This window comes from Mirounga leonina, unplaced genomic scaffold, assembly GCF_011800145.1.
Source record: "Mirounga leonina isolate KUSES-001 unplaced genomic scaffold, KU_Mleo_1.0 Mir_151, whole genome shotgun sequence".
In the NCBI taxonomy this organism is placed as follows: Eukaryota; Metazoa; Chordata; class Mammalia; order Carnivora; family Phocidae; genus Mirounga; species Mirounga leonina.
The window spans coordinates 1814972-1840138 of record NW_023270377.1 but is presented as its reverse complement, the minus strand read 5'-3'; the positions used below and the strand labels follow the sequence as shown (position 1 = coordinate 1840138).

Below are 25167 nucleotides of genomic sequence, written 5' to 3'. Positions count from 1 at the left end.
GAGGTGAGGCCGTGAGCACTAAGCAGGGATGGATGAGGCAGCGGGTGGGAGGCATGTGCGAGGCGCAGCCGGCTCAGAGCACGCACAGTGCAGGGGCGGGGAGCCCCGCAAGCACGTGCAGCGTGCAGTCACGGGGGGCCCTAGATGCACTCCCCCTGAGGTGGGGAGAACCAGGGAACCTACCTGACTTCTGACACCGGGAACATGAGGCTGGTGACGACACAGAGAGCACCAGAGCCACAGACCAGCCAGCAGCGTCTGTGCTGGTCGGCTGAAGACAGGGCGAGGCCTGACCCACAGCGCCAGAGCCCAGGGGAGGAAGAGACAGTATAAAGATACTGGTTGCAGGGGCATCAAATCAGTCGTACGGACAATGGAGGGGTTCCCTCTCCAGCCTGCTTCCAGCCCCTTCTTCCAGCTTCCTTCTGGGGCAGGGCTGTCAGATCACGGCTCTGCCCACCCGGACCCTGGTCCTCTGGGCAGCTGGTAGTGTGCAGAAGCTAGCCCAAGAGCTCTGCGTGTCCGAGCGGCACCGCTATCCCAGAGGCCCCGAGGGATCCCCCTGCTAGGAGGGAAATGCCCCCACGCGGCCATGGGTGCCTTCCCCAACACCGATTCATTAGCGATGGAGAGATAAGGCCTCCCAGCTGGAGGTGAGGCTCCGAGCGGCCAAGCCGCCCGCTCCCTGGACATGGCCCAGCTGCAGAAGTGAGCCAAGGAGCAGAACCAGGGGAGGATGGAGGGCAGGCCTGGAGCCCGACAACAGTCCTCAGTGGTGACACCGTGACTGAGTGGTCAGGCCTGAGGGCCATCTTCACTGTGCCTTCCTTTACCAACCCAAAGAGCCCCAACCCTGACCAAACACCCAAACACACCCATGCCCGCGTCCGCGCACACACCCCTCTGGCGCCCAGGGAACACCCACCGTTCAAGAGCCCGTTCCACGGCACCTCCCCTCGCTCTTGGCGGCCCCTGGGAAACAAGCTTGCCCCTGGGGCCTCGTGCGCGTCTGCAGGCGGCACGGGGACTGGGCACCTGCAGGCATTCTTCACAACCTTCCTTCTCCACTATCCGGCAGAAGCTGGCTCCACCTGACCTCGGGTGTCCCAGGGCCACCCCTTGCCAGGCATAGCAGGGGCTGCACATTTGCTGCAGGATGCGTCAAGGGAGAAATCACGAGAAATCACCTAGAACTTCCTCCTCGTGCTTAGGGAAAGCCACACTGCAGGCGGCTGAGGGCCTAACCCCAGCTTCCCCAGAGAACAGGGAATGAGGGGCCAGTGCCAGGAGGGAAGGTGGACAGAGGCGAAGGGCCTTCAGTCCGAGCTCAAAGCACAGGCCCGAGGGGACACCCGAGGCCGCCCCTCCAAGCGGCACGGCAGGTTGGGCGGAAAAGAGCACCTGAAGGTCTCTGCAACGGTGCCCCACACACAGCTGCGACCCGCTCCGAGCCCAGCCCAGCCCGCGGCCGAAGGCAAATCTCCCGACACCTCTGCCCTCCACGGCAGGGACCTGGGTTTCTGGAGGCGCTTCTGCCGGCCCAGCGGGCCCGAGCCCGGTCACGCCGCAGGCACTGCCAGACCCACGGAGGCCGGCGCGAGCGGCCTCGCTGAGCACGGCGCGCCGCCCAGACCCGGGCCCGACGGTACCGGCGCGGAGAGGCCTTCCCACCGCTCCTGCCGGCGCCTGGCCGCTCCGACAGAAGGCACTGCTGTTTTCCACAGCAGGTCCATCCTGGGGCCAGGGTGGGTCCCAGGAGCCGCTAGCCTGAGTAACTGCGAGCACTCAGGTTCTCGGGGCTGGAGGAATAAGTAAATGAGTACGAGAACTCGGCTCCCGCCGGGCCGACCTCCTACGCAGCGCCCAGCGGCCAGGGCGCCCTGGAGGCTGGGGTTTCTGAGAAATAGGCGTGCGTTCCCCACCGGCTCAGACCGTTAGTCTTCAGAGCCCTCCACAAGAGATGGAAAAGAGAGAGAAGACAGAGCAGCACCAAAGCATCAAGCCAAGGTGGGTGAGGAAGGGCGTAGTTCAAGTCTGAGTGGGCCCCTCCCCCGGGGGTCTTCAGAGAAGAGGTGCCTCGGCCAACCAGGATCTTCTACAAGGCTATCTGACATATCACACTGCTTTTAAAAATCCTTGACAATCTAATTCGCAAAGAAAAAGAAAAGTTTTTAAGTCTGGAGACATCTTTTACTATGTATCGGTCAAAATAACTTACCAAAAGTTTTGGTTTGTTTTAACTTACCTTCTAGGAAGGTTCTAGAGCCTCCCTCAAAAGTCACTTCCCTGCCCATAAACACGTATGCAGCAGGCTTCCCCCTGGAACAGTGAAAACTAGGACCCAGGATGAAAGCCGAGGAGAAGGGCAGTGCAGGTGTGGCCCAGGTCCCCAAGCAGAGGGAATGGCGTGAGGTGACCTCACCACAGTGTGACCCACATGCACGTGTACCCTCCTCCAGGCCTCAGAATGCCAGCCTCAGAGCACCTTCAACTCAAATTTAGTAACAGCTTTTACCTGCAAAAGCAAAGCCATGATCTGCAGTCCCCCCGTGAGGCTTGCCTGAGCCCTGGGCCTGCAGAGAGACTCACTTCCACGAGCTGAAAACCATGACTGAATACGTGAATTATTCAACAAATCAACGAGCAGGCTACAGGCTACTCCTCAGCCCCCTAGGCCTTATGACACATGCTTGAGGTGGCTATATACCCATCTCACTGATGAGAAAAACCAAGGCTCCAGGAGACCAGGTGATGTTCCCATCACTTAGCATCTCAGCCGCAAAGCCAGGGCTCTGACCCAGTCTTGCTGACTGACGCCGGCCAGTCTTCTTCACTGTCCCAGCGGAAACCAGAATCCCTCTCCAAGTCCAGTGCAGAGGGAGAGGCCCGCCGGGAAGGGCGCGGTGTGACACAAGCGACAGGCGGTGTGAGCTGGAAAATGAAAGCAATTGGGAGCAGCATCAAAGCAACAAATCTCCGGTCCACACCCACTGCGCCCGACACGGAGGTCTCCTGCGAGCGGGTGACAAGCAGGACCCAGGATCAGCCCTGCCAGCGGGGCCACGGAAGACATCGAAGGAGGCGGTAAGTGGACCGTGTCCCCACACCCTCAGCAGAAGAGATGGGGAGGGCCGCGTGCCCGGCTGCATAATTAACCAGACATATTCATGCTGGAAGAACAACAAACGGCAGGCCCCCCGCAGGCTCTCTCCGCGCTTTCTGCAGGACCACGGACAAATGCTTCAGCAAAGGCCGTGCATGCCACACTTCTGAGGTCCCCCCCACGTCCCAGAATCACTACGCGGGTCCACGGACAGTGTGCACCCCGCTCTCAGGGGTGTCTCGTGCGGTGACCCTGTAGGAAGAGGACCCTGAGAGCGCGCTCTCTGCGGGCACAGGTCACCACGAACGCGGGGGCCACAGGCTCGTCGGCGGAGGAACGGGGCGCGTGTTGACCAAAGTTCCTTGTATCACCTGAGACGCACACTGGCTCTGTTTTGTCAACCATGGAAAACACGTTGGCCAAAAAACAGACAGACATGCCATCTGGAAATCTACATTTTACATTCTCTCACTCGTCATTATGCCCACAGCCCACGAGACAGGACAAGGGTGACGCGCCAGTGTGTCTCAAGCTCCTGCACGGCTCACCCGAAGAAAGCCAGCCACGGGCCCTCAAACACCAGAGCCCCCAGCCTCCTCGTGCTAGACTCCCAGCCTGCGGATGGGCACAGAGCGGCTCAGGGAGCTGGCGGTCACTGCGGCATGGCTGACGGAGCCCAGCGGCCCCTCCCAGGGGCAAAGCCAGGGCACAGGACACACGACATGGGCAGCCGCTCGCCCGCCACCGACTCCAAACACTCCGGCCTCAAAGCAACCTGGAAAGGGTGCCGAAGGAAAAAGAACCGCCGTGGGGGTGCCCGTGTGGACCCTCTTGCCGAGGGACACGGGGTGCTGCTGTCCTGCCCCAGGACACGTCAGGGTCACTGTCCCCCCGTACCCACTGTTCACAGCTGACTACCAGTCTTCCCACTGTCGTCCCTATGCAGGGGGCGGGCCACTTTAAAAACAAACCATGCACTCTTCCAGAACTCCTCCAGCCACCGAAGCCCCCCCAGGCCGCGCACACCCCGCCGCTCTCGGGAGTCCGCGCTAGTCCCGAACCGCAGGAAGCGGCCGACAGAGGAGGGCACGGGAGTGCAGCTGGGAAGGCTTCCCTGGGGAGCTGCGATTCAAGGGGACCCCTGAACCCGGGGGGGCACTGATGAGTCCCTAAAATCAGGAAGGGAAAGACTGCAGGCAGAGGGAGAGGCCAGGAGTGCAGGGGTCCCAGAAGAGCAGGGGCAGCCAGCCCTGGCCGGCGGGAAGGCACCTGCGCACACCGGGCATGCGTACCGTAAAGACACTGAAGACCCCAGATCAGGTGCAGCATCGGGGAGCAGCACAGGCAGATCATCAGGAGGTGGTAGGTCCCAAGTCCTCAGGACCTCTGTTTTCAGTCTGCGTTCAAGCTGTGAGTTCACGTCGTTTCCTGTCACGCCGGCCGCGCTGGGCAATCAGCTGGTAGGAGCAGTGGCCCCCACCTGCCCGCCCGCCCGGGAGACCCGGAGTCCTGGAGGAGGAGCCATCAGAAGGGGGACCCAACCGCGTGTCCAGGTTGCTGAAGGAGAAAATCAGAAGCCGCTCCTGGACTTCCAGCCCGAGCACCTCGACTGAAGGCAGGCCGCGGGGACAGGGAGAAGCTGCGTGCGTCAGTGTGGGGCACGGAGCTGTCTCTGGACACGGAGGGGGACGGCTGGCCCCACAGGGCCGCCCCGCAGCAGAAGGGGCCAACTCCAGGGCGCACGTGGCAGGGCCCCTCGGCCAGCTGTGGGTCTGAGAGGCGGCACACGAGCGCTTCTGTAAAACGGTGTGAAGTGCCCACTTGCTGTGCTCGGCTCTCCAGGATCCCGCTCCCCTCCCCGTCATGAGCCACTGACACACTATGAACCCCCGGAAGGACCCCCAGAATGGGCTGCTGCGGTCAGGGAAGCAGGGGCCCTGACTGGGACCGCAGGTTGCTGACAGCAAGTAGGAGATGAGGACACAGATGTCAGCGTGGGCTGCATTCTCCATGGAGGTGGCCTGAGTGTCCCCGCTTCTCTGGAGCAGAATGTCCCTCCAGGCGTGAGTGGGAGAAGCTGGGGCAATGGGCAGGGAGTGCGGCAGGGCAGCGGTGGGGGGGGCTGGGACAAGGACATATCCCCAGGTAGCTGTGGAGTGGCCCAATCAAGCGGACCCGGCTAGAAGCCTTAGCCGAGCATCTCGGGACGGTCTGTCTGCGGGGAGAGAGGGCAAGCATTCCTCCACGGGCTCCCACCCCTCATGGGGCAAGGGTGACCCTGGCAGGAAGGCCAGGTGGCATGCAGGACAGCCCATCAGGGGCCCCTGGGCATCCACAGCAAGAGGCCACTGGAGATGAGGCCGTGGTGGCACCGTGTGAATCGGGTGCACACGCCGTGGGCGACACCACAGCAGCCCTGGACCCGCGGCAGCCACACATCCCCGTCTGCTCTTTCCCACTGGAAAGCATCCTCATTGGACATTACATGTAAGCGCATCTGCCAACCCCTGAAGTCATGCAGGAGGTGACAGAGAGCCTGAGGGAGACGCAGCATCGGGGAAGTTTGACTCTGCTGTGTTGTTTAAGGTAAGCAATTAGAGTATATTTAGAGACTCAGCTTTCTCAGAAAGCAAGCCAGAGACAAGCAAATGACTGAAAATTCAAGAAAAGTGAGAGGTATTCATGGGGAAAGGAGAGAATGGGATCAAAAGCTGGATGGAAGTCAACACATCATGTGTCTAAATTTACCCATCAATCTAACGCTGAGCAAAACACCTCCACCCTCCAGTCCTGACAAGCCACCTGCTGTGCACCAACAAGGCTTGGCTCAAAGTCTGAGGGCGGGAGGGGCAGAGAAGTTGTGGGGCGGCGGCCGGAGGCGGGCTGGATGTCAAGAGCCCCCGGGCTTGGGGGGCAAAATCTGGGGGGAGACCAGGAAGCAAAGGGGATATTTGCTCCAGCAGCCTGTGCCCTCCTGGGGAAGGAGCGGGTCGTGGATACAACAGATTTAAGCGGAGGCTACACTGGGCAGGTGAGCATCATCGAGGTGAGGTGCAGGGGTGGAGGCCAGAGAGGGTGCCATGGCCATACCTGGCATCTCAGCTTTGGTGGAGAAAAACAAAGAAGGACCCAACGGTCTGAGGATGTACAGGCCCCAGGCCGGGCTTGTGGGGACACACTCTTCTGGGGACACGGCAGGAGCTCTCCTGCTGCAGAAAACCCAGATTTTGAATAAAATATAGTTTCGGTCATGTTGCTGGGCTCCGGGCAGGGAAGGGACCCCAAAAGAGCCAGAAATAGCTATAGGATCAAAGCTCGAGCAGGGGGCACACGGGCTGGGCGAGGGGGAGGCCACGGGGAGCACCCGAAGGCGCTGGGCTCACGAGCCGGGATGCCTGTCAGGGAGCCCCCTGTGGGCCGCGACATTCCCAGCAGGGCACTGACTATAGGCTCCCTGAGAAGCCCACAGAGCTGCTGAAGAAAAGCCTCATCCATCCCGATCCGTTTTCCACGTGGGGAGACCAGCTACACTTGGGCTCTGATCAAGGACAAGCAAACCACACAGAAATGACTGGAAGGCAGCAGAGTGTCCATGGACAGGGTCAAAAACACACTTGAGACACAGGTACTGCTGGGAACAGGATATCGTGTTCCTATTTCTGAAACTTTGAAGGAAAAACTCCCATTAATGTGTTATCCACTTAAGTACATTTTTTTGTATGTATGTTTTGAGTTAATAAAAGGTTTACTAAGATACTTTTAAAAATTAAGAAATAAAGAAAGTAATAAAACTGTCAAAATTAATCATTTAGAAAAAGAACAAAACTTTCAAAAATAACAATTTAAATGAATTGATGAATGAAGAACTTAAAATCATTTAAATGATGATTTTGTTTAAATCTCAATGGGCACTTTAAGCAATGGAAACCGTGCAAACCCAACAAGAAAACTAAGTGAATTAGAAGACAGTTCTGAAGAAAATAGTTGAAAAGCAGGAGGCAAAATTGGGAGCAAGGACACAGGAAGAGCTGAGACACGGGGAGAGCCGGGGGCGGGGGGAGCACCGTGTGTCCCGGGTGGGTGAAGGCATGGGGGGAGCCGGCCCAGGGTTTCCAGAACTGGTCAGACGCCATGCACAGGCACAGAAGGGAACCTCCACCGAGAGAAAAAAAGAGTGCCTGCACCCCAGACACACAGTCACACAACTGAGACATGGGACACAAGGACGCCAGCAGCAGGCAGTCAGAAAAGGCAGACGAGGAAGGGGCAGCCAGAGGCCAGAGGAAGGGTCGCCTGACTGGTACAAAAGGAGAAAAAGAAGCATCATCTTCAGATCGTGTAAAACAATCTTTCAAGAATGAGGGCAAGTCACACATTCCCAGGTAACCCAAAGCACACCTGCTCACCGACGGAGCTGCTGGGGCTCCCCGAGGGCTGTGCGCAGGGGAGGGAGACAGTGGCCCGGAGGAGGTCCAGGGCGCGGGAGGGCACGGAGGGCACAGAGGTCACGGGCCCGGGGTACCGAGCTGAGACGGGCCAGGAGTCAGGCTCTGGGGCCGAGCGTCGTAGAGAAGGGCCAGACGGAGCCAATGTCTGAGGCTGGGACGGTGCGTTTGTTAAAAGTAGGAGCCACCACCGATACCCGACCATCAACTGAAGCCCATGCTGCACTCAGACGTCCTTAGTTTTTCCCTGATGTCCTCTTTCTGTTCCAAATCCTACGCTGGGCCCACCTCACATTTCGCTGTCACGTCTCCTTCGGCTAGGGCTGTTCCTGGAACTTGCCTTGTTTTTGATGACCTCAACAGCTTTGAAGAGTACAAGCCATGTATTTTGTCGAATGTCCCTTAATTGGGACTTGTGGGATGTTTCTGTCATGATTACACTGGAGTGTTTTCGGAAGGAAGACCACAGAGACGAAGCACCATTCTCCTTACATTGTACCAAAGGGGTCTACTATCGATGTGACTTTCAAAAAAACAGAATGAAAACAAAAATGCTAGGTTTTGAACCTCTAGGATGCACCTCACGCTGCACTTGAGGGAAATGTGTAGTTTATACCAGGAGGAGGCAGGCTGAGAGCTGGTGAGCTGCCCACAGGGCCTCCCATGGGAAAGGACAGCCGACCACCCTCTCCATGCATAGAAGGAACCTAGGAGCAGACGTGTAGAACCTGGAAAGCAGACTAACACATCAACAAAGTCAAGGGCTGAGTCTCAAAAATTTAGTGAAATAAAGACTGACCAAAAAGAAGGAAAAATAATGGTTGACATGAAGAAGGATACACGCTACAAATCCAGCAGAGATTTAAAAAGATAAGAAAATACCATGAACAAGTCCATGGCTGTAAGAATGAAAATTCAGATGAAACAGGCCAATTCCTAAAAATGACCTTAAATTAATACAAGAACTAAAAATTCAAACTATTGGTAACTATTAGATACTACCCAGTGGTTAAAAATCAACCCACCAAGAAAACACAAACCCAAATAATCTAAGAATAATTCCAAACTTTCAAGACCATTTTAATCTTAGGCAAATGCTTCCAGAGGATAAAACAACTTGACGCTAAAAAGGAGAATTACGAGCCAAAGCAACTTAAGAAAAGACAGAACAATCCCAAAGAACTGCCAAGCCTAATCCGGTCAGATATAAAAAAAACACAGTATTTATCACCAGCGAGGTGGGTCTACTACAAAAAAATGGAGGGATAATCCAACACTTGAAGAAATTAAAGAGAAACCACATGATCCTCTTGTGGGTACAGTGAAAGCCCCCACTCCTGAAACACAAACATCCGTGAACTTCATCTGCAGGGGAACCTACACAAACCTCGGCAACCACCCCTCTGAAACGGGGACATGGCAGAGGCCTTCCCTTTAATGTCAAGGACGACAGAAGGAAGCCCGTTTCCCACTCCTGCTCCAAGCTGAACTGGGATCCTCAGCCAGCACAGTGAGACAAGGAAAATAAACACAGTAATTAGAAAGCAAAGCTGTCATCGTTACAGTTAATGTTCTTTGTCTTAGAAACCCCAAAGATCTACAGCAAAAACTTTCAGAAATGGTAAGATTTTAGGAAAGTGATTGGATATAAAAATAAAATGCACAAATCAATTCCATTTTCATATACTAGCACTAGAAAACTTAATTTAAAAAAAAAGATATTGTCTACAACATGGGAAAGAACCCTAGACTCTACCAAAGAATAAATTGAATGTAACACATGCTAGGCCTGAGTTAAAATTATACAAATCTGTTGGAAGACATTAAAGAAGTACCAATCAATGAAAGACAAGCACGCGAAGGAACGGAAGATCTAACACTGTAGATGCCAATTCTCCCCAAATTCACCCATATATTCAGTGCAATTCCACTCAAAGCCCCACTTACTTTTTTTTTTTAAGATTTATTTATTTGAGAGAGAAAGCGCATGCACGCGTGTGCTCATGGGAAAGGGGGGAGGGGCAGAAAGAGAGAACCCCACACAGACACCCCGCCAAGCGAGGAGACCCACATGGGACTCGATCTCATGACCCTGAGATCACGACCTGAGCCAAAATCAAGAGTTGGAGCTCAACCGACTGAGCCACCCAGGTGCCCCCCACCTTGGTTTTTTAAAGGAACCTGTCCGGGGTGCTCACATCTCTGGAGAGGTCATGCACAGAGAGCCCTGGGACCCTCGCGGAAGGACTGGGACGGAGCAGGGAGGTGGGGGCAGAGGAAGCCAGGGCTGGCAGGGGGCCCGGGAACAGAGCGAACTTGACCTCCGCCAGAGCCCGAAGTGTGGCCATCCTGGGAAAGGGGGTCAAGTCTTATACCAGTGTTATCAAAATGGGAAAAGAAAATGAATCCCTCCCTTGCACCATACACAAAACTCAAAGACTTGAACGGGAGACAAAACTTGAGGAGTCAGAGGAGGAAAACCACAGGTGACCTTCTTGACCCGTGACCCGGAGGCATGGAAGGTTCCTGCTGTTCCTTTGATTTCAGTAAGCACCAACCACAAAAGGAAAGGCCTGCTTCTGGCTCAAGCAAGTTGTCACTGAGGAGGAACAATTTCTGTAGGTTAACCTTTCTTTGTGTTAAAATGTGCATGGTTGTGTGTTTCCCAACAACGAAGCAGAAGCAAATGTTTTAAACAGCAGTTCCTCCTCCTTTCCTCGCAAAGCTTTCACTGAATTCCAACCACGTGCGTGCCCGGCACTATGCCATCAAAACTGGAAGACGACTCTTAGAGCCCGGGAGAAGCAGCAGCTGCCCTCCGGACACTCGGCTCCCCTACCTGCTCGGGGTGCACAGACCTACCGTAACTCCCCCGCACTCGTGCTGGAACGGGCTCAGAGCCCACCCTCCGGCGGTCTCCACCACTGCCAATTTTTAACAAAAGTATCATCATCTTTACTCACCATTTCAGCTTTAGGTAAAGCAAGTGAGAGAACAAAATAAACGAGGCCCTGTCAGCTATGTGTTACTTCCTAGTCAGAGCACCCAAACAGAACAAAGCTTCCAAGAGTTAATACATATTTGGATTCCAAAAATTGGCTTTATCGACAGAAAGTCTCTTAATTTAAAATCCCAAATGCATCAACAATTTTTACTAAATTTAATTATTTCTTTTCCAAATATGAGCTAACATTTTCCATATTATAAGACCTTACTCCATCTTCTGAGCTCATTCCTCATCTTCTGAGTTAATTCTTCCTCCACTATGATGTCCAACTATGGGGATGCCTAGCCGCAGTGATGGGGACATGGAGCCCCCATAACAGGGACACCCAGCCGCGGTGATGTGGGACGCGAAGCAGCAATGAGCAGCCCATTTTACATTGTTGAAGAACATTCCTGTATCTGTGAAAAGCAGGTAAGAGGTAAAATTGACAACCTTGGGAGGCAGGCTTCAATATCACTGAGAGGGAGTTTGGAGGGACAGATGATTTGGAGGATCAAGCTTAAGAGCATGAGACAGAGCAAGCGGCAGCAATGGAGGGCGGCCTGCCTACACACACCCCACAGGTCGGTCACACACACCCCATCACCCACACACCACACACATATCACACGTGTATCACATGCATCACGTCACACACGTGTATCACATGTATTGCACATGCATGTATCACACCACACATGTGTATCATATCGCACACGTGTATCTCATGTATCACATGTATCGCATGTAGCACACCACATATGCATCACATCGTGTGCTATCACATGTGTCGCATCGCACGTGTGTCACATGTATCACATCACACACATACATGTATCATCACATGTGTATCACATGTATTGCACATGCATGTATCACACCGCACATCATGTGTATCACGTCGCACACGTGTATCGCATGCATCACATATGTACCACACCACACATATCATATATGTATCGCATCACGCGTTATCACATGTATCACACATGTGTGTCGCATCGCACGTGTCACGTGTATTGCACACCACACATCATGTGTATCGCATCACACACGTGTATCACATGCATCACACATACATATCGCATGTATCACATCGCACACACTTGTGTATCACATGTATCACACATCACACACACATCACACATACACACAAAACACTACATCCTGTTGCCACACTGTCTACACGGTCACTGGGGAGAAAGGGGGGGATTACATCGTTCATTCAGCAATTACTCGTCGCCTGGGGAGGACGAGGATTGAGATTTTTACTTGACGAGCGTTACCCAGTCGTGACTGACAAAGCAAGTGAGCCAGGCAACAGGAAAACTGACCAAAAGACGAGAAAAGCAGCTCAGAGGGTCCCCTGCCTCCCCTGGCAGTGTGTGCACAGACAGGGACGGCCTACAGTTCACCTGGCGCTTCCAAGTGGGAAACCCCTCACAGAACCATGGCTAAGGCCAATGGGATTTTTATTGGGAAGCCTACTCCGAGTGCCGGGGGGCGACAGGAGGGACCCTAAACCGTGGCAGGGAGAGCACGGGCACCAGCCCCCAGCGCCAGCTGCGAGCCCGCGGCCGGCCGTGACAGCTGGCGCACCAGCCGCGCTGCTGGAAATCGCCAGGCGTGTGTGTGCAGAGAGGCCTCGCGGCCCTCGGGGAGGGACATCCTGGCGTGGGGGTGGGGGCCTGGGCGGCACGCAGCCGAGAGGGGGACCTCAGGAGAATGTCACCTAGAGACTGCGGAGCAGGAGGATGCCAAAGGAAAGGGCTCCTTTCTGGAACTCTGACTCTAAGGGGTGCCGATGAGCAGGAAGCCCCGGTAGGGCCCGGAGCCAGCCCGCTGCTGAGGCCTCGCAAATGAAAACAGCTCTAAAGGACAACCTACAATTAACATGGGGACAATTATCTTCCTAATTTAGGTTAATTTCTACTTCGCAGTGCGGGCTGGCAGGTGGGGGGTGCATCACTGGAAACGTCTATGTGGGTGCTTTTTATGTTGCTCTTCTAAGTCCACATATTTTAAATATCGTAGGGAAGATTTAAAACGTCCACCAGCACCTTCTAGAAGAAGGGCCTAAGCGGCAGAGAGCCTGGTACAGCTGAACTCAGGCTGGGGAGGCTCCTGGAAGTGGCTGTCTGCATTTGCATGAAAACAGGACCTACCCCAGCTGCCCAGTCCTTTGTCTGCAGCCTCCCCGAGGGTCCCCAGGCTGGAGGGCAGGAGGGGTGCGCTGGGGTGGTGGCTGGGGCCCTGGACGCGGGGTGACCTGCAATGACCTCGGAGGCAGAGCCCTGGTGTCCAGGCGCCCGGGCAGCGGCAGCCTTCCCAGGAGCACCTGCCACCTCCCCCCTCCGCCCCCATACACATAGTCCCAGAGAGGCCGCGGGCCCCCCCCCCCCCCCCCCCCGCCCCAGGCCTGGCCTCCAAGTAAACAAAGTGCTCTCACTGCTCTTAGGCGGTGAGAACACAAACCCTTTCAGCATTTGTTGTTTGTTCGAGGCGTGACGCAAAGACCTTTGAGAGAGCCTGCGAGGAGAATGGCAGCCGAGGGTAAACACCATCGGAGCAGAGCGCCGAGCCAAGGAATCCGAGGGGCCGGCGGGCACCGAGCCGCCCCAGCAAGAAGCCAGAGCAGCCTCAGTGCTTGGCAGGGTCAGAAAAACACAGACCTCTCCCCTTTTACTTAAAATGTGCATCTTCAGTCCCAGCAGAGCCAGTAACAGTCCGCTACCCGAACATTAAAGCCAAATAACGGGTCAGGTCAAATAAGGCGCGCAATTCAGGAACATCCCACAATGGGAAGTACTGCTAAGTGTGGGGTGGATACTGTTTCTTTCTTTTCTTTCTTTCTTTGGAATAGGGGTGGGACAGAGGCAAACTCCCGGGAGCCAAGGAGACTGTTCAATGGGGATTTCTGAGTGGACAGTCCCCTTTAAAGCCAGCCCATTAGCACTCAAAGCATAACCCTGTTTAGGCAGGAAAATAACATTTTCAACTTTAGTTACCATCCAAACAATAAATAGGAAACTCTGTCAGATACAGTTTTAATTTTTTAAATTTAAAATAAAGCTGCACATCCTTCTAGAAATGAAACGGAACCGCCCCCCTGGCCTACAGGTTGGGGTATGGGGGACGGCAGCGGCACCCTGGTAGCCCAGGGTCCCCTGCTTCCCGGGAAACACTGGCCCCGGGGCCACCACCAGTCAGCACTGGAAAAGGCTCAGTCTACCCTCAGTACTGCTCTTCTGGTAGAGTGTCCTTGAGGGGACCAGCAGCTCCACAGGCTACGGCCTCCCTGAAACAACAGACTGGAAAGGCCTCTTTTAGAATGAGTTCCCCCAGTTCTTAGCCCTCAGGGCCTGCCTTCCCTCACCTAGCTTTTCAGGTGAATTTGTAAACATCTTGCAAGACCCTGGGGTTCTAGAAAACCTCATTTCAATACTGCCCCCCCAGCACTTTCCCAGTGGATGTGAACCCCTGAGGGCAGGTCCCCCGGGGGTTGGGGGCAGGCAAGGTCCCCAACCTCCAAGCTGCGGCGGAAAAGTGGGGCCGGGCAGGGCCTCAGACGCGAGGGTCTTTGGGCAAGTCACTAAAGCAGTGAGGCCAGACCCTCCGGGGTCAAAGGGGATTAAACTGACAGGCAGGGGTGGGACCTGATGAGAGCAGAGGCCCAGGATGACCAGGCAGAGGGGCTGTGGGTCAAGAGTCAAGAGACAAGCCTGCGGAGGAGTCTGGGGCCACCACCGTGTCCCTCCTGAAGAGGCCCAGCTGTGCACAGGGCGCCACTGGACACGTCCTCCCTCCACTCCCTTCCGTTCAGGTCTATCCACACCTTGCACTGAGACACCAACCTGCCCGGCCTGGACGCACACTTCAGGTACATTCTGGCACATCTGATGCATGGCCTCAACAGCCCGAAGGCAGAAAACTGGCTCCACCCTTCCTCAGAAGACTTCAGCGGGAAAACATTCAACAAGGGCCTGCTAAGGGTCCCAGCATGCTAAAACCAACAGGAGGCTTTACATCATCCACTTGCAATACGAAAAAGAAAATAAATTTACCAGGAGACATTTCTAGGAAGAGCGGGGCCACTCGAGTCCTGCCCTTTTGTCCCTCCAGCTCTACCCTCTATCTCTTGCAAGGCAGGAGGGCGTCTAGGCCCCCCGCGTGTGCTCCATCACCCTGGGACTCAGATGGGCACCACACCACCCACACGTGTACCCTGAGGGAAGGTGAGGGAGGCCCTGGGGCTGTGAGGGTAGGTGAGTCACAAAGGGGCCTGTTCTTGCTCCCGGGGACAGAGGGGAGCCCCTCAGTGGACCCACATCCTAGAAAGATTCTCTGAAAGCCATGGGATAGGCTGATGGGATATCCAGAGTGCACTCAGATTCTAGGAGAGAGATGGCGGTGGCAACGGGGACACAGGAGAAGGAACGAATGCGTGCAGAAAATTCATGCAATGCTGAGGGTGAAGAAAAGGAGCAGTCCTGGCTGGCCCGGGGTTCTGGGTCGTGAGAGCGTCCACTCCTGGGGGGGAAGAAGAGTGGCAGCCAGCAGGGACACACGGCAGTGTGCACAGGCACCCCAAAGTCCATCGTGGGTAAGGCTCGGGCACGAGGGCAGGGCTGGACACAGAAGAGAGAGCACAGGGCAAGGCTGCCCGGGAGCACGGGGAGGAGAGGCCGGGGTGCGTCCGGAAGACCTCCAAGGCAGCCTGCTCTGCCTCCAGCCCCTCGGTGTCTCCCTCGGGGACACTGTAAGCACCGGGTGGTCAATACTGGGCAAAGAGCCAGAAAAGCTAGGCTCCTGGTCTTCCTCAAGAGGTGGGCATAATCACCAATGAGCCTCACAGACTCTGCCTGTCCAACAGGGGGGCGCGGTCAGCTCACCTGTGGGACAACACCCATCCAATCCACCGGCCTCCCGTAAAGGGTTTTCTTACAACGTGGAAGGATGGTTATAATGAAATGGTTAAGTGTAAAATGCAAAATAGCAAAATCTCACATTCATCAAAAACCCAGTTATGGAGAACGCAACAAGACACAGGAGAACACCAGAAAAGGGACAGGACAGAAACATACGCATGTGGTCACAGCGGTGACCTACGTGACGGGACTAGAAGAGGATCAGGAGGGATTTTTCCCCATCTTCAAACACGTTTATTCTTTTAAAACTTTCCTAAAACAAACAGTTCCTACTTCCATGATTAAAAAGGAAACAAGCAAAGCATCACTGCTTGTTCAAAGAGGAGACTCCTGGCCTTTTGCTTCCATGCCTGTACCTCCCTAAAGCTCTTGTTTTGTGTCTGGTTTACTGCTCCCACTGAACTTCCTTTTATTTCTTAAATAAAATGTCCTCACCCAAACCGAGAGAACAAAGGCATTGCCAACGACTTTCTGCATGCACACAGCAGAGAAGTAGCCCGCTGCCTCTTCCCTGGCCTCCCCCTTGCTAAAGAGGCGAGGAGCGTCCTAGGAAGCGAGGAGCCAATGACTTAGGCCATCCTTCCTCTACGCTTCCCAGCTCAGGGGCAGACTCAGCCCTGGCTAGCAGCAGCTCCTGACAAGGCCCCCACCTCGGCGACTGGGCCCTTAGGTCAGGAACTGGAGCTCACAAGCAGCGAGCTCTCCTAGGAATTGACCTCATCTGCACACAAGGAGAACTGGGGATGCCAGCATCCTCACTGTCCCCGTTCCGCAGGTGAGGACACTGAGGCACAGAGCTCCGTACGGCCCAAGGTCCCCGGGTAGGGAAGGGCAGCACCGGCAGGACCCCAAGCAGACACACCCCCAGCTGTCCTAGAGCTCTCTGCCTGTACGGCCAGGATGCAAGCGACTCGGGGACAGACGCTGCTGCCGGCTCCCGGAGGGCCTCATTACCACCTGGGACAGGGTCCCTGCCCGGCCCTGGAGCACCAGGCCCAGCTCTGTTTTTCCCTTCTTTCAGGGGAGATTGTCTCTCTTTCTTAAACAGAGGCCACTAGCTGAGCGCTAAAGCTTAGATTCTGAAGGTCGCGACATTTCCCGCAGCATCAGAAGCCTGTCAGGGCTTCCTGGGATCAGGGTCACAACACTGGCTGGCATTTAGAAGAGGCCCCAGGAGTTCTGTTGCAGGACTTAGCATTTCTCTGATCATTTCTGGCTCTTCTTCCATGAACACAGTCCTTAACTAACAAACCTCCGTGGCACTTCCCGGTGCACCTGGGGCTTCCCTGGGGTCGCAGGTGGGGCAAGGGTAGGGTACAGGACTCACAGTTTGTCTACCTGACCCCAGAAGACTCTTGTAGCAGATAAGCTTAGAGACACTCACTGCTCCCCAGGCCTGTCTAAATCAGAGGATCTTGGAACTATTTGCTCTCATTTCCCTTGACATTCAGTATTTGATTATTCTTGCCAAAGAAATGGAACAGTGATCTAGATGGCTTCCAAAAGATGTTCCCTGGGGCACAGGAAAAAATAACAAAAGTTTCATTTCTGTGTATTTTTATATTTAGAAAAAGAATTATCTTTATGATACTTAACATAAAGACTTGGCTGCCCCCTCCCACCCCGTCCCCGTCAGGGACACAGAAAGGTCCCCTGGAAGCCAGGACGGGGGCATGAGGGGGCCATCTGGGCCTTGGGGACCTGACCAAGAGGCTCTGTGTCCGCTCTGCTGGAAGCAAGGTGCAGGATGAGTGACCTGGGGTGCACCTGCACCCTCCAAATTCCCATGAGCGGTGGGCTACTACCCAAACCTCCAAAAGTGGGGATGAGGGGCACTGCAGCCCCATGAACGCTCAGAGGGTGCGACCCCGCTGTCCTGCCATCCCAAGAGCACTGTGCTCCGTGGGGTGCCACTGGCCTGCTACGAGCCACACCACCAGCCAGTTCTCAGGTGCTCAGGTGACCCGGAGCTCGGTGCCAGCCCTGAAGGACTCACGTGCCTTCTCTCTTTTGTGATGCCAGGTTTTCCTCAGGAGAGGGCAGCCCCTATGCCCCTGCCTCCGCGTGCCGTTCCCGGCCAGGCCCCGGGCCGTGCAGCACCCTGTCCCAAAGGCTGAGGCAGCTGCCACGGCCACCCTGCCTGGGGCAGGGGGGCCCACACTGCTCAGCCTCCTAGGGGAGATGGATGCCATCCACCGACAAGTCCAAACCACAGGCAATTCTGTTGTTGCCTCCAGTAGCCACACGATGGTCAAGAAGCTGTTGTCATTTGCTTCCTCACTGGAAGCCTCTAAGTAAGTGACCAAGGGGACAGAGCCAAGAACCAACGCTGAAACAAAGCACAACAGAAAAGCGGTTTGTACATCACACAGGTAAGGGCGGACGGTGGCGCTGCACGCGGGTGGCTTGCTCACCATTGGTCTGTGGGGTCACCGTCACCCTTTGGAAGCAACACTAGAGAAGGCCACCCTCTCTCTGGTGGTCATGCTGCCGCTGGGGGAGAGTCCACCGGTCCCGCTCTATGCTCTGCGGACTCACGTCCCGCTCGGGACGCGCGGGCCAGGGGGACAGGGCACCTCGGCCAGAAGGCCAGGCCTTGCCGAATGCACCTGCCCAGCACATCTCTCTCTGGGGCTTCCCAGGAGCAAAGCTCTTCCCAAGGTGTATTTCAAAGCAACCCACACGTGAAAATGGAAACCACCGAGGGCGCCTGGGTGGCTCAGTCGTTAGGCGCCTGCCTTCGGCTCAGGTCATGATCCCAGGGTCCTGGGATCGAGCCCCGCACTGGCTCCCTGCTCCGCGGGAAGCCTGCTTCTCCCTCTCCCATTCCCCCTGCTTGTGTTCCCTCTCTCGCTGTCTCTCTCTGCCAAATAAATAAATAAAATCTTTAAAAAAATAAAAAGAAAAAAAAAAGAAAATGGAAACCACCGGACCTATCAACGTCACTGGCATTTTCTTCACCAACCACCGCCCCTTTCCACATGCTCTCCGCCCATGGACTAGTTTAATTGGTCTAGGACTTGGCCCCAATTTTCTTTTTAATTCACATTTTTGTTTAAAGTTCCCTACATCCTCCTCAGAGTTACAAACATGAAACGGCCTCGACGTGGCACGGTAGCCACTCCTGACAAGACGTCACGTGGCAGCGTGTGACAAAGGCCCCCACAGCTATGTCTGGTAAGCCCCCATGCCCCGTCCCCTCTGTGGGCCCAGGTCACCCCAAGAGACGGGCATGCTCTCTGCACACAAGCAGGGAGCCGGACAGCTCTGCGGAGGAGGAGCAGAGGAAGGGGCAGCCAGACCTGTGGAGCGAGGCCAGCACGTGCTCAGCCAGCCCGCCCCGGGTTTTCTCGTGCCTGCTCTTCACAGACACCCCACAAGGTCGCTGGCACCACGATCCCACTTTACAGAGAGGAAGGAGAGACACGCAGAGGTCAAGGAACCGGCCCCCAGTCAGGCTGGTGAGCAGCAGCTCCGGCTGGAGCCCCCTCCGAGCACCCAGAACGCAGCACCCACGTCCACAGCCTGGGGCACAGCAGGATCACTGCGGACATACGTGGGGAGCTCTCTGCCCATGGGCCTGCATTTGGTAGCCTGCGGTGGTCAGTCCCGACACTGGCCTGATGCCCGGAGCTGAACAGCGAGGGCTCCGCAGCGCAGGCCCGGGCGCACCGGTCAGTCGGAGTGGTCAGGAGACAGCGGTCACCTCACGCTGGTGCAGCTCCCCAGCTGTCCGACAGGACCAGCTCGCGTGAGAGCCCCCTTGCGCATGAGTCCGCTCACGGTTGGCCCCGTCTGCCACTAGCTAGGAGGCCACACCGCCAGCCTGTGGACCTCCCCTGCAGAAACCCACGGCGCCACGGAGACGCCAGGGACTGCGGTCTGAGACCTGGCTCAGGACAGCTCGAAGCCCGGCAGACACAGGCCAGGGCCACGCCTGCTCAGGCCGCACCCCCTTGGAGACCCAAAAATGAGAAGGGACTCTTGTGAAGACTGTGGTCACCACTCGAGAACTCTGGAGAAAATTGACCTGGTGAGGGACAGCTGATTTTCATAACACAAAGGTCAATGGTGTTCTTCCAACCGAGGAGCCTGTCCCACAGCCGCCTGGAGCCGCCCCTCGCAGCTGCTACTCCTGTGTGTGCGCCCGTCCCCATCACTGCTGTCACCGATGCAGGCGACAAGGTGCCCGGAAAAGGCGGGGATTAAGTACAATGTGGGGGAGACCACATATCCTGGGTCTGTCAGTTTGAGGAAACTGTGATGGGTGAATGTGCACATGATCTAGCCACATGATGAAACAATCAACGGCCTAAAACAATAACCAGAAACACCAAACTACATAATCCTCCTACCCAAAAGTGTGGAGGAAAGCAAGCTCAGGGCACAGTAGGGGAATGTCTGGGCATTCTGGAAGCAGACAAAGCTGGGATCCAATCCAGGCTCCCCGGTGGATTTGGCTGGTCCCCTGGACAAGCTGTGATCTCTCATGGGCTGGCATACCACCTGAGCATCACGGGGAATAAAAGAAGATGCTTCCAGAACCTGACTCGTAGGGACCCATAAACACAACAGCCCTTCACTCAGGGGAGACACCGGGACACCTCACTGTCGAGGGTGAACACACCGCAAATATCCTGGGCTCAGGCACCTCGCTGTCACGACGCTCGTTCAGCCCACCCACTAGAACCTGAGAGTCCCGGGCACTGAGTGCTTTGTGGGAGATGCTCATTTATCTTCACCATGACCCTCGGGGGCCTTCAGCCCCGTCCGCCGTCCACCGCCCTCGTTCCAAACTCGGCTTTATCTCTACGCCAACGAGCAGCACATGATGATCACCATGAACAGAAACACTGGCCGCATTTTACAAAGCCCTGAAACCCTAGTTAAAGTGCACTTCTGCAGAACCTAACAGTGTGGAAAGCCTCACACTTCACCTCCAGGGCCTGGACGTGGCATCTCCCTCAACAGAATTCCTTTCATCCAGTTACTAAGAACCTCTTGTAGACTCCACTGCATCACACATTGGATAATATTATTTCCTCAAACACGAAGCGTGCCAGGAAACACCCCTTCTTTGTCAAATATTTACAAACTGGGATGGAGGGGCGCCTGTCCCCATGAACAGTCCCCAAAAGTCAACGCATCAATGATCAAACTTTTTTCTTTGAACAGCAGAAAGACCGCGGCGACTCCAAGCTACTTTAGACAGGGCCCAGCACGGCACTGTGGCCGGCAGGCGAGACGCGCCAACTCCAGGGGAGTGCTCACACGCCCAACCCCAGACACCCGGCACAGCTCAGACTCCCACTCGGGGTGCACAGGCAAGAAGAGGGGAGCACACTCTGGAGGGCCGCCCTGCATGTGCAGGGCAATGACAAGCTCGCCACACAAGGTCACCTGATCGTCAACAGGCGAGTGACCACATACTTACTGGCCCAGGACAGTTCCAAAGTGCACACGTCAACAAAAGAGAATTCCCCGAGTGAGAAGAAGGGTCAAGGGCTGCATCACTCCACTCCGTGTGGAGTGAGGTCTGTCTACACTGGCTGGCTCCCAACGACTTTACAGACCCCCAGACTGTGTCAAGTCCACCTGGATGTCCGTTTGCCAGTGTGTCCAGCTGCCCCTCCCTGCTCGAGCGGGTGGCTCCCGGGGTGTGTAACACGAGAGGGACACAGCAGACAAGCCAAACCAGTGCAGGGACACAGCTGAGGACAGAGCAGATGGGAAGGGGGCGGGGGCGGCAGTGGGGGTGGGGAGAGAGGGAGGGGAAGGGGGTAATACTGCCCGAGGACTTCCTCGGTTGTATTCTACAAGCTTCTCCTGAATTCCCTCAGTGGACCCCCTCTTACGCACCACTGAGGGAACGTCGTCTGTTCCTTGCGACCAGATGAACCCCACCTGGAACCGTCAGGGTGCCCGTCTGTGACACAGGCTTTCTCTCGTGCCATCTTCCAAACAGCCTTGAGAAGGACCATAAATTCAGCGCTGTGCCGACACCGCCCAGGCCACTCACTGTTAAAATATTCCCAACACAAGCAACCCTCTTTTTTAATCCACCCAGGAAACTCGAAAGGATTAAGCCTTCTATTTTCAAATAACTGAAGAGAGGACAGATCCTCAAGTCCTCCTTCTAGAGCCTTCCTTAGTGCTGCACGTCAGTGGCCACTAGCCACAGGTGGCTACTTAAATTAAAATTAATTCAAATTAAGTTAAACAAAGTTCTATTCCCCAGTTGCACTGGCCACATCTGAGTGATCGATCACCACACAAGGCTAGTGGCGACCGATCTGGCCAAGTAGCTGCGGGCCACTTCCACTGTCGCGGAAAGTTCTGGATTAAAGGACCAGGAGGTCCCTTGTTCACAAAGCCATCTTTGTGTCGCGGTCTTTTCCTCTGTTCCATGAACGTGGGTGAAGCCGGACCGAACGGGAATGCAAACACACAAGTGGGACGAGCATGCCGTCGACTCCCCGCGAGGCCCGGGCAGCTGTGAAAACGCCCAGCTTTCCCCTCACCGGTTCTTACAGACTTTTCCCAGACTCCTCTCTTCTTGCTTTCTCCTTTTCCATGATCGCACATCGCTTGAAGGAGGGAGGAGGAAAAAGCACAAAGCCCATGACTCATTTTACACAGTCTATCCGCGTAAACCCACGTGGCTCCAGAAGGAAGGTAGGGGAGCCAGTCCTCAGGGCACCGTGAGCACCTGCCCGGGGTGAGGCTCCTCGCTCATCTGGGCCCTCCGTGCCCCCCGTGGTGAAGGCCGCTCCCCACGTCTGCTCCTCCGGCTCTCAGCCTCCACAGAGAATGGGGCCTTCCCACGTGAGCCCCCACAGGCAGGGGGCCTGTCTCCCACCTCCTGCACCTACCAGCCAGAGGCGCCGTCTGCAACAGGGAGCACCACCCTCTCTCCCCCACTTCTGGCTCTGAAAGGCTGCCTCCCCTCCCAGCCCCTATTAGAAATGGTAACAGGTTTTGTGGGGTATTTTTAGAGTTTGTGAGTTTCTCACTCCTGTGGAATGTTCCTCCTGCCTGTCTGGTCCGAACGTAACCGTCCTCTATCGGCTCTGAGAGTAACCACACGTCTCGGACGAGAGTAGCAGCCGATACAGAATGATGCAAGTGAGGCCCTCCACGCAGGCCCACGTCCCCGAATCCTGCTGAGGCTTTACTCACTTCTTTCTCTGGGAAACACGAACGAGAAAGACGTAATCAATGCCACAGGGCTAACGGACTGTGGATGCCGAGCACAACATCCCAACACGGTCTGTGTCTCCAACGGACCAGCTCATCACTGGTGTCGAAGAGGTTATGCCAAAGACTGAAGCCACCCACCTTTTCCTTCTTAACAATAAAATAAATAAGAAGGCTTCTGAGCCCTTTACAAGCATGTCATCACCGTGTGGAGTCCAGAACAATTCTGCAGTCATGGAAAGAAGGTTCAAGATGATCAATACCTGAACTGAAGCTCGGCAAAGTGAGCAGAAGACACCTGTAGGCTCTCAGGCTGTGAGAAAAAGCAGCTGTGACCCCTGCAGGACTCACGCTGAACAACTAAGGTCTCTATTCTGGTTGGAGTACATTTTCTCCAAAGGAGTGCATGGATGCGCCACAGGAAACAGCGGGCAGGGCGGCCAAAACAGCTGTTGGGGGGAAGTTCCCAGGGACCTTTGGGTGGGCCGGCTTCAGAGTCAGGGCAAGTACAACGTCAGCAAATTCATCTGTCGCTCCAGTGAGCACATCGGATCCCACAGGCCCCTCGGAGGCTTGCCGGGATGGGAGCAGAGACTGGAGGCCCCTGCACGGAGTCCAGGTTTGAGGGAAACTCCGCTGTCCTCGCGGCGGCTCACAGACAGGCCAGCAGACCGGGGAAGAAGCGCTTCCCTCGGAGGAAAGGGAACTCCATGTGCTGGTTTTGCCCAGGGGCTCAAACCATCTCCAATATCCTCCCTTTTCCAACCGCGCAGTGGAAGGAACCAAGAAACCCAACGACACGGGGCATGGCTGGCCAGCCCCCAAACCCACCCCCCAGGCCCTCCAGGAAAACAGCACCCTCCTCTACTTCTGCTTGGCCTGAGGGTAGCGGTAGCCATGTGAACACGGGGCGTTTTAAACGAGCACCCCCTCTGGGGAAAACTGTCCACAAAGGAAATCATCTGACAACCGTCCACTCTTAAGAAAGGCAAGTCCCCTTTTTCCCTCCCCCAAAGTGGCTCTCAGGTTGAATTCTTCCCCATCAGAGGGTCCTTGCTGAGCGTTTGGGACATGAGAACTGGTATTACCAAGAGGGAAAGGAAGCGGGGGCCAAGGCAGGGAAGGGCCGGAGAGACAGTCACCCCGTTGTCCTGAGTGGGCACCAAGCCTCATCATCAGCCAGAGCAGGGACAGGCTGAGACAGCCCGAAGGACGGGGCTCCAGGGAAGCCACCAGGACCCAATAATTAGAAATAATGGCTTCTTGGGCGCCTGGGTGGCTCAGTTGGTTAAGCGACTGCCTTCGGCTCAGGTCATGATCCTGGAGTCCCGGGATCGAGTCCCGCATCGGGCTCCCTGCTCGGCAGGGAGTCTGCTTCTCCCTCTGGCCCTCCCCCCTCTCATGTGCTCTCTCTCATTCTCTCTCTCAAATAAATAAATAAAAAATCTTTAAAAAAAAAAAAGAAAAGAAATAATGGCTTCTTGCTTTCTATCTACACTAATGTATTTTGTCTTCCTCTAGTGCCTGGGTGAACTTTCGCTTCCTCTCCTCACCCAGACCTGCCATCTTCGATAAAGGGAGCCAGTTTCATCCTCTTGCAATGTCCCCAAACACCTCTGGCAGCCGTGGGAGGAGACACGGGCCGGCGCAGAGGTGGCTGCTGGCCATGGGCACAGCCCCATTGTTCTCCCAGGGATCCTCTCACTACGGCTATTGCTTTGTTCTTCTCTTGAAACCCTCTGGTCATAACATTTTCAGTGGTTTTTTTTGTTTTTTTGTTTTTTTTGACTCACAGTTGAGAAAACCAACCAGTTGAGCTGTTGCCTCAATGATCTGCTCATCAAATGAAAATTTTGAGTCAGCCTGATCGCCGTCCGCGTCATTTGTAAAAACAGCTCATTTGTAAACTGCATCCTGCAGCAACCAGAGTCCCGTTCCTCATTCTTAAAAAGAAGCTGCTGCAGCTGTGTTTTCTGCATAGACAGCAGGGCACGGCGCTCACCCACACCTCCTGGGCAGGCCCAGGACCTTTTGTCGGGGACTCGTGCACCCACCCGATGCCCGAGGTCCCTTTCCCCTGGGGTCCCTGTCAATGTTCAGCCTCGGGGTCCCAGCTCCTGCCCCCATCAAGCACCTACTAAGGATCCCTGCCTCTGTAACCGGTGGCCTCCTCGACCCCTCCCCAGCGCTCCCTCCCCGGGCCCTCCCCTCACTGAGGACAGCCCCCCAAGCTGGCAGCCCAGCTCCAACATCAGAGGGCCTGCGTCTCCACCCCAGCCTTCCCACGGAGGCCTGCTAACCTCAGACGAGCTGCTGAACCTGGTCCCTCACACAATGATGAAATGAATGCAGGAAATGTGCAGTAGAGTCCAGGAAGCCCTCAGTCCACGTGGCCGTGGCTGGGCGCGGACAGGCCCCGCACCCAGGGCAAGAAATCTTAACTTCTTGCCATGAGGGCTGAGTAAACACTGCGTGCACCGTGAGCAAGGAAGGATGCTAGGTGGTGGC

At 55.6% G+C, this 25167-nt stretch overlaps 1 protein-coding gene across 3 annotated transcripts in view; it reads right to left on the bottom strand.

Moving 5' to 3' along the window:
* HDAC4 (histone deacetylase 4) overlaps positions 1–25167 on the bottom strand; it is a 276416-nt gene that overhangs the window by 192638 nt on the left and 58611 nt on the right. The window contains exon 1 of one of the 3 annotated variants that reach the window (XM_035006744.1): positions 4396–4739. The exons of the other annotated variants lie outside the window; for them this stretch is intronic. Coding sequence (XP_034862635.1) covers positions 4396–4456 — 61 coding nt within the window. The 5' untranslated portion in view covers positions 4457–4739. Of the gene's footprint in view, positions 1–4395; positions 4740–25167 lie in introns of those variants that run through there. 3 annotated transcript variants of the gene reach the window in all.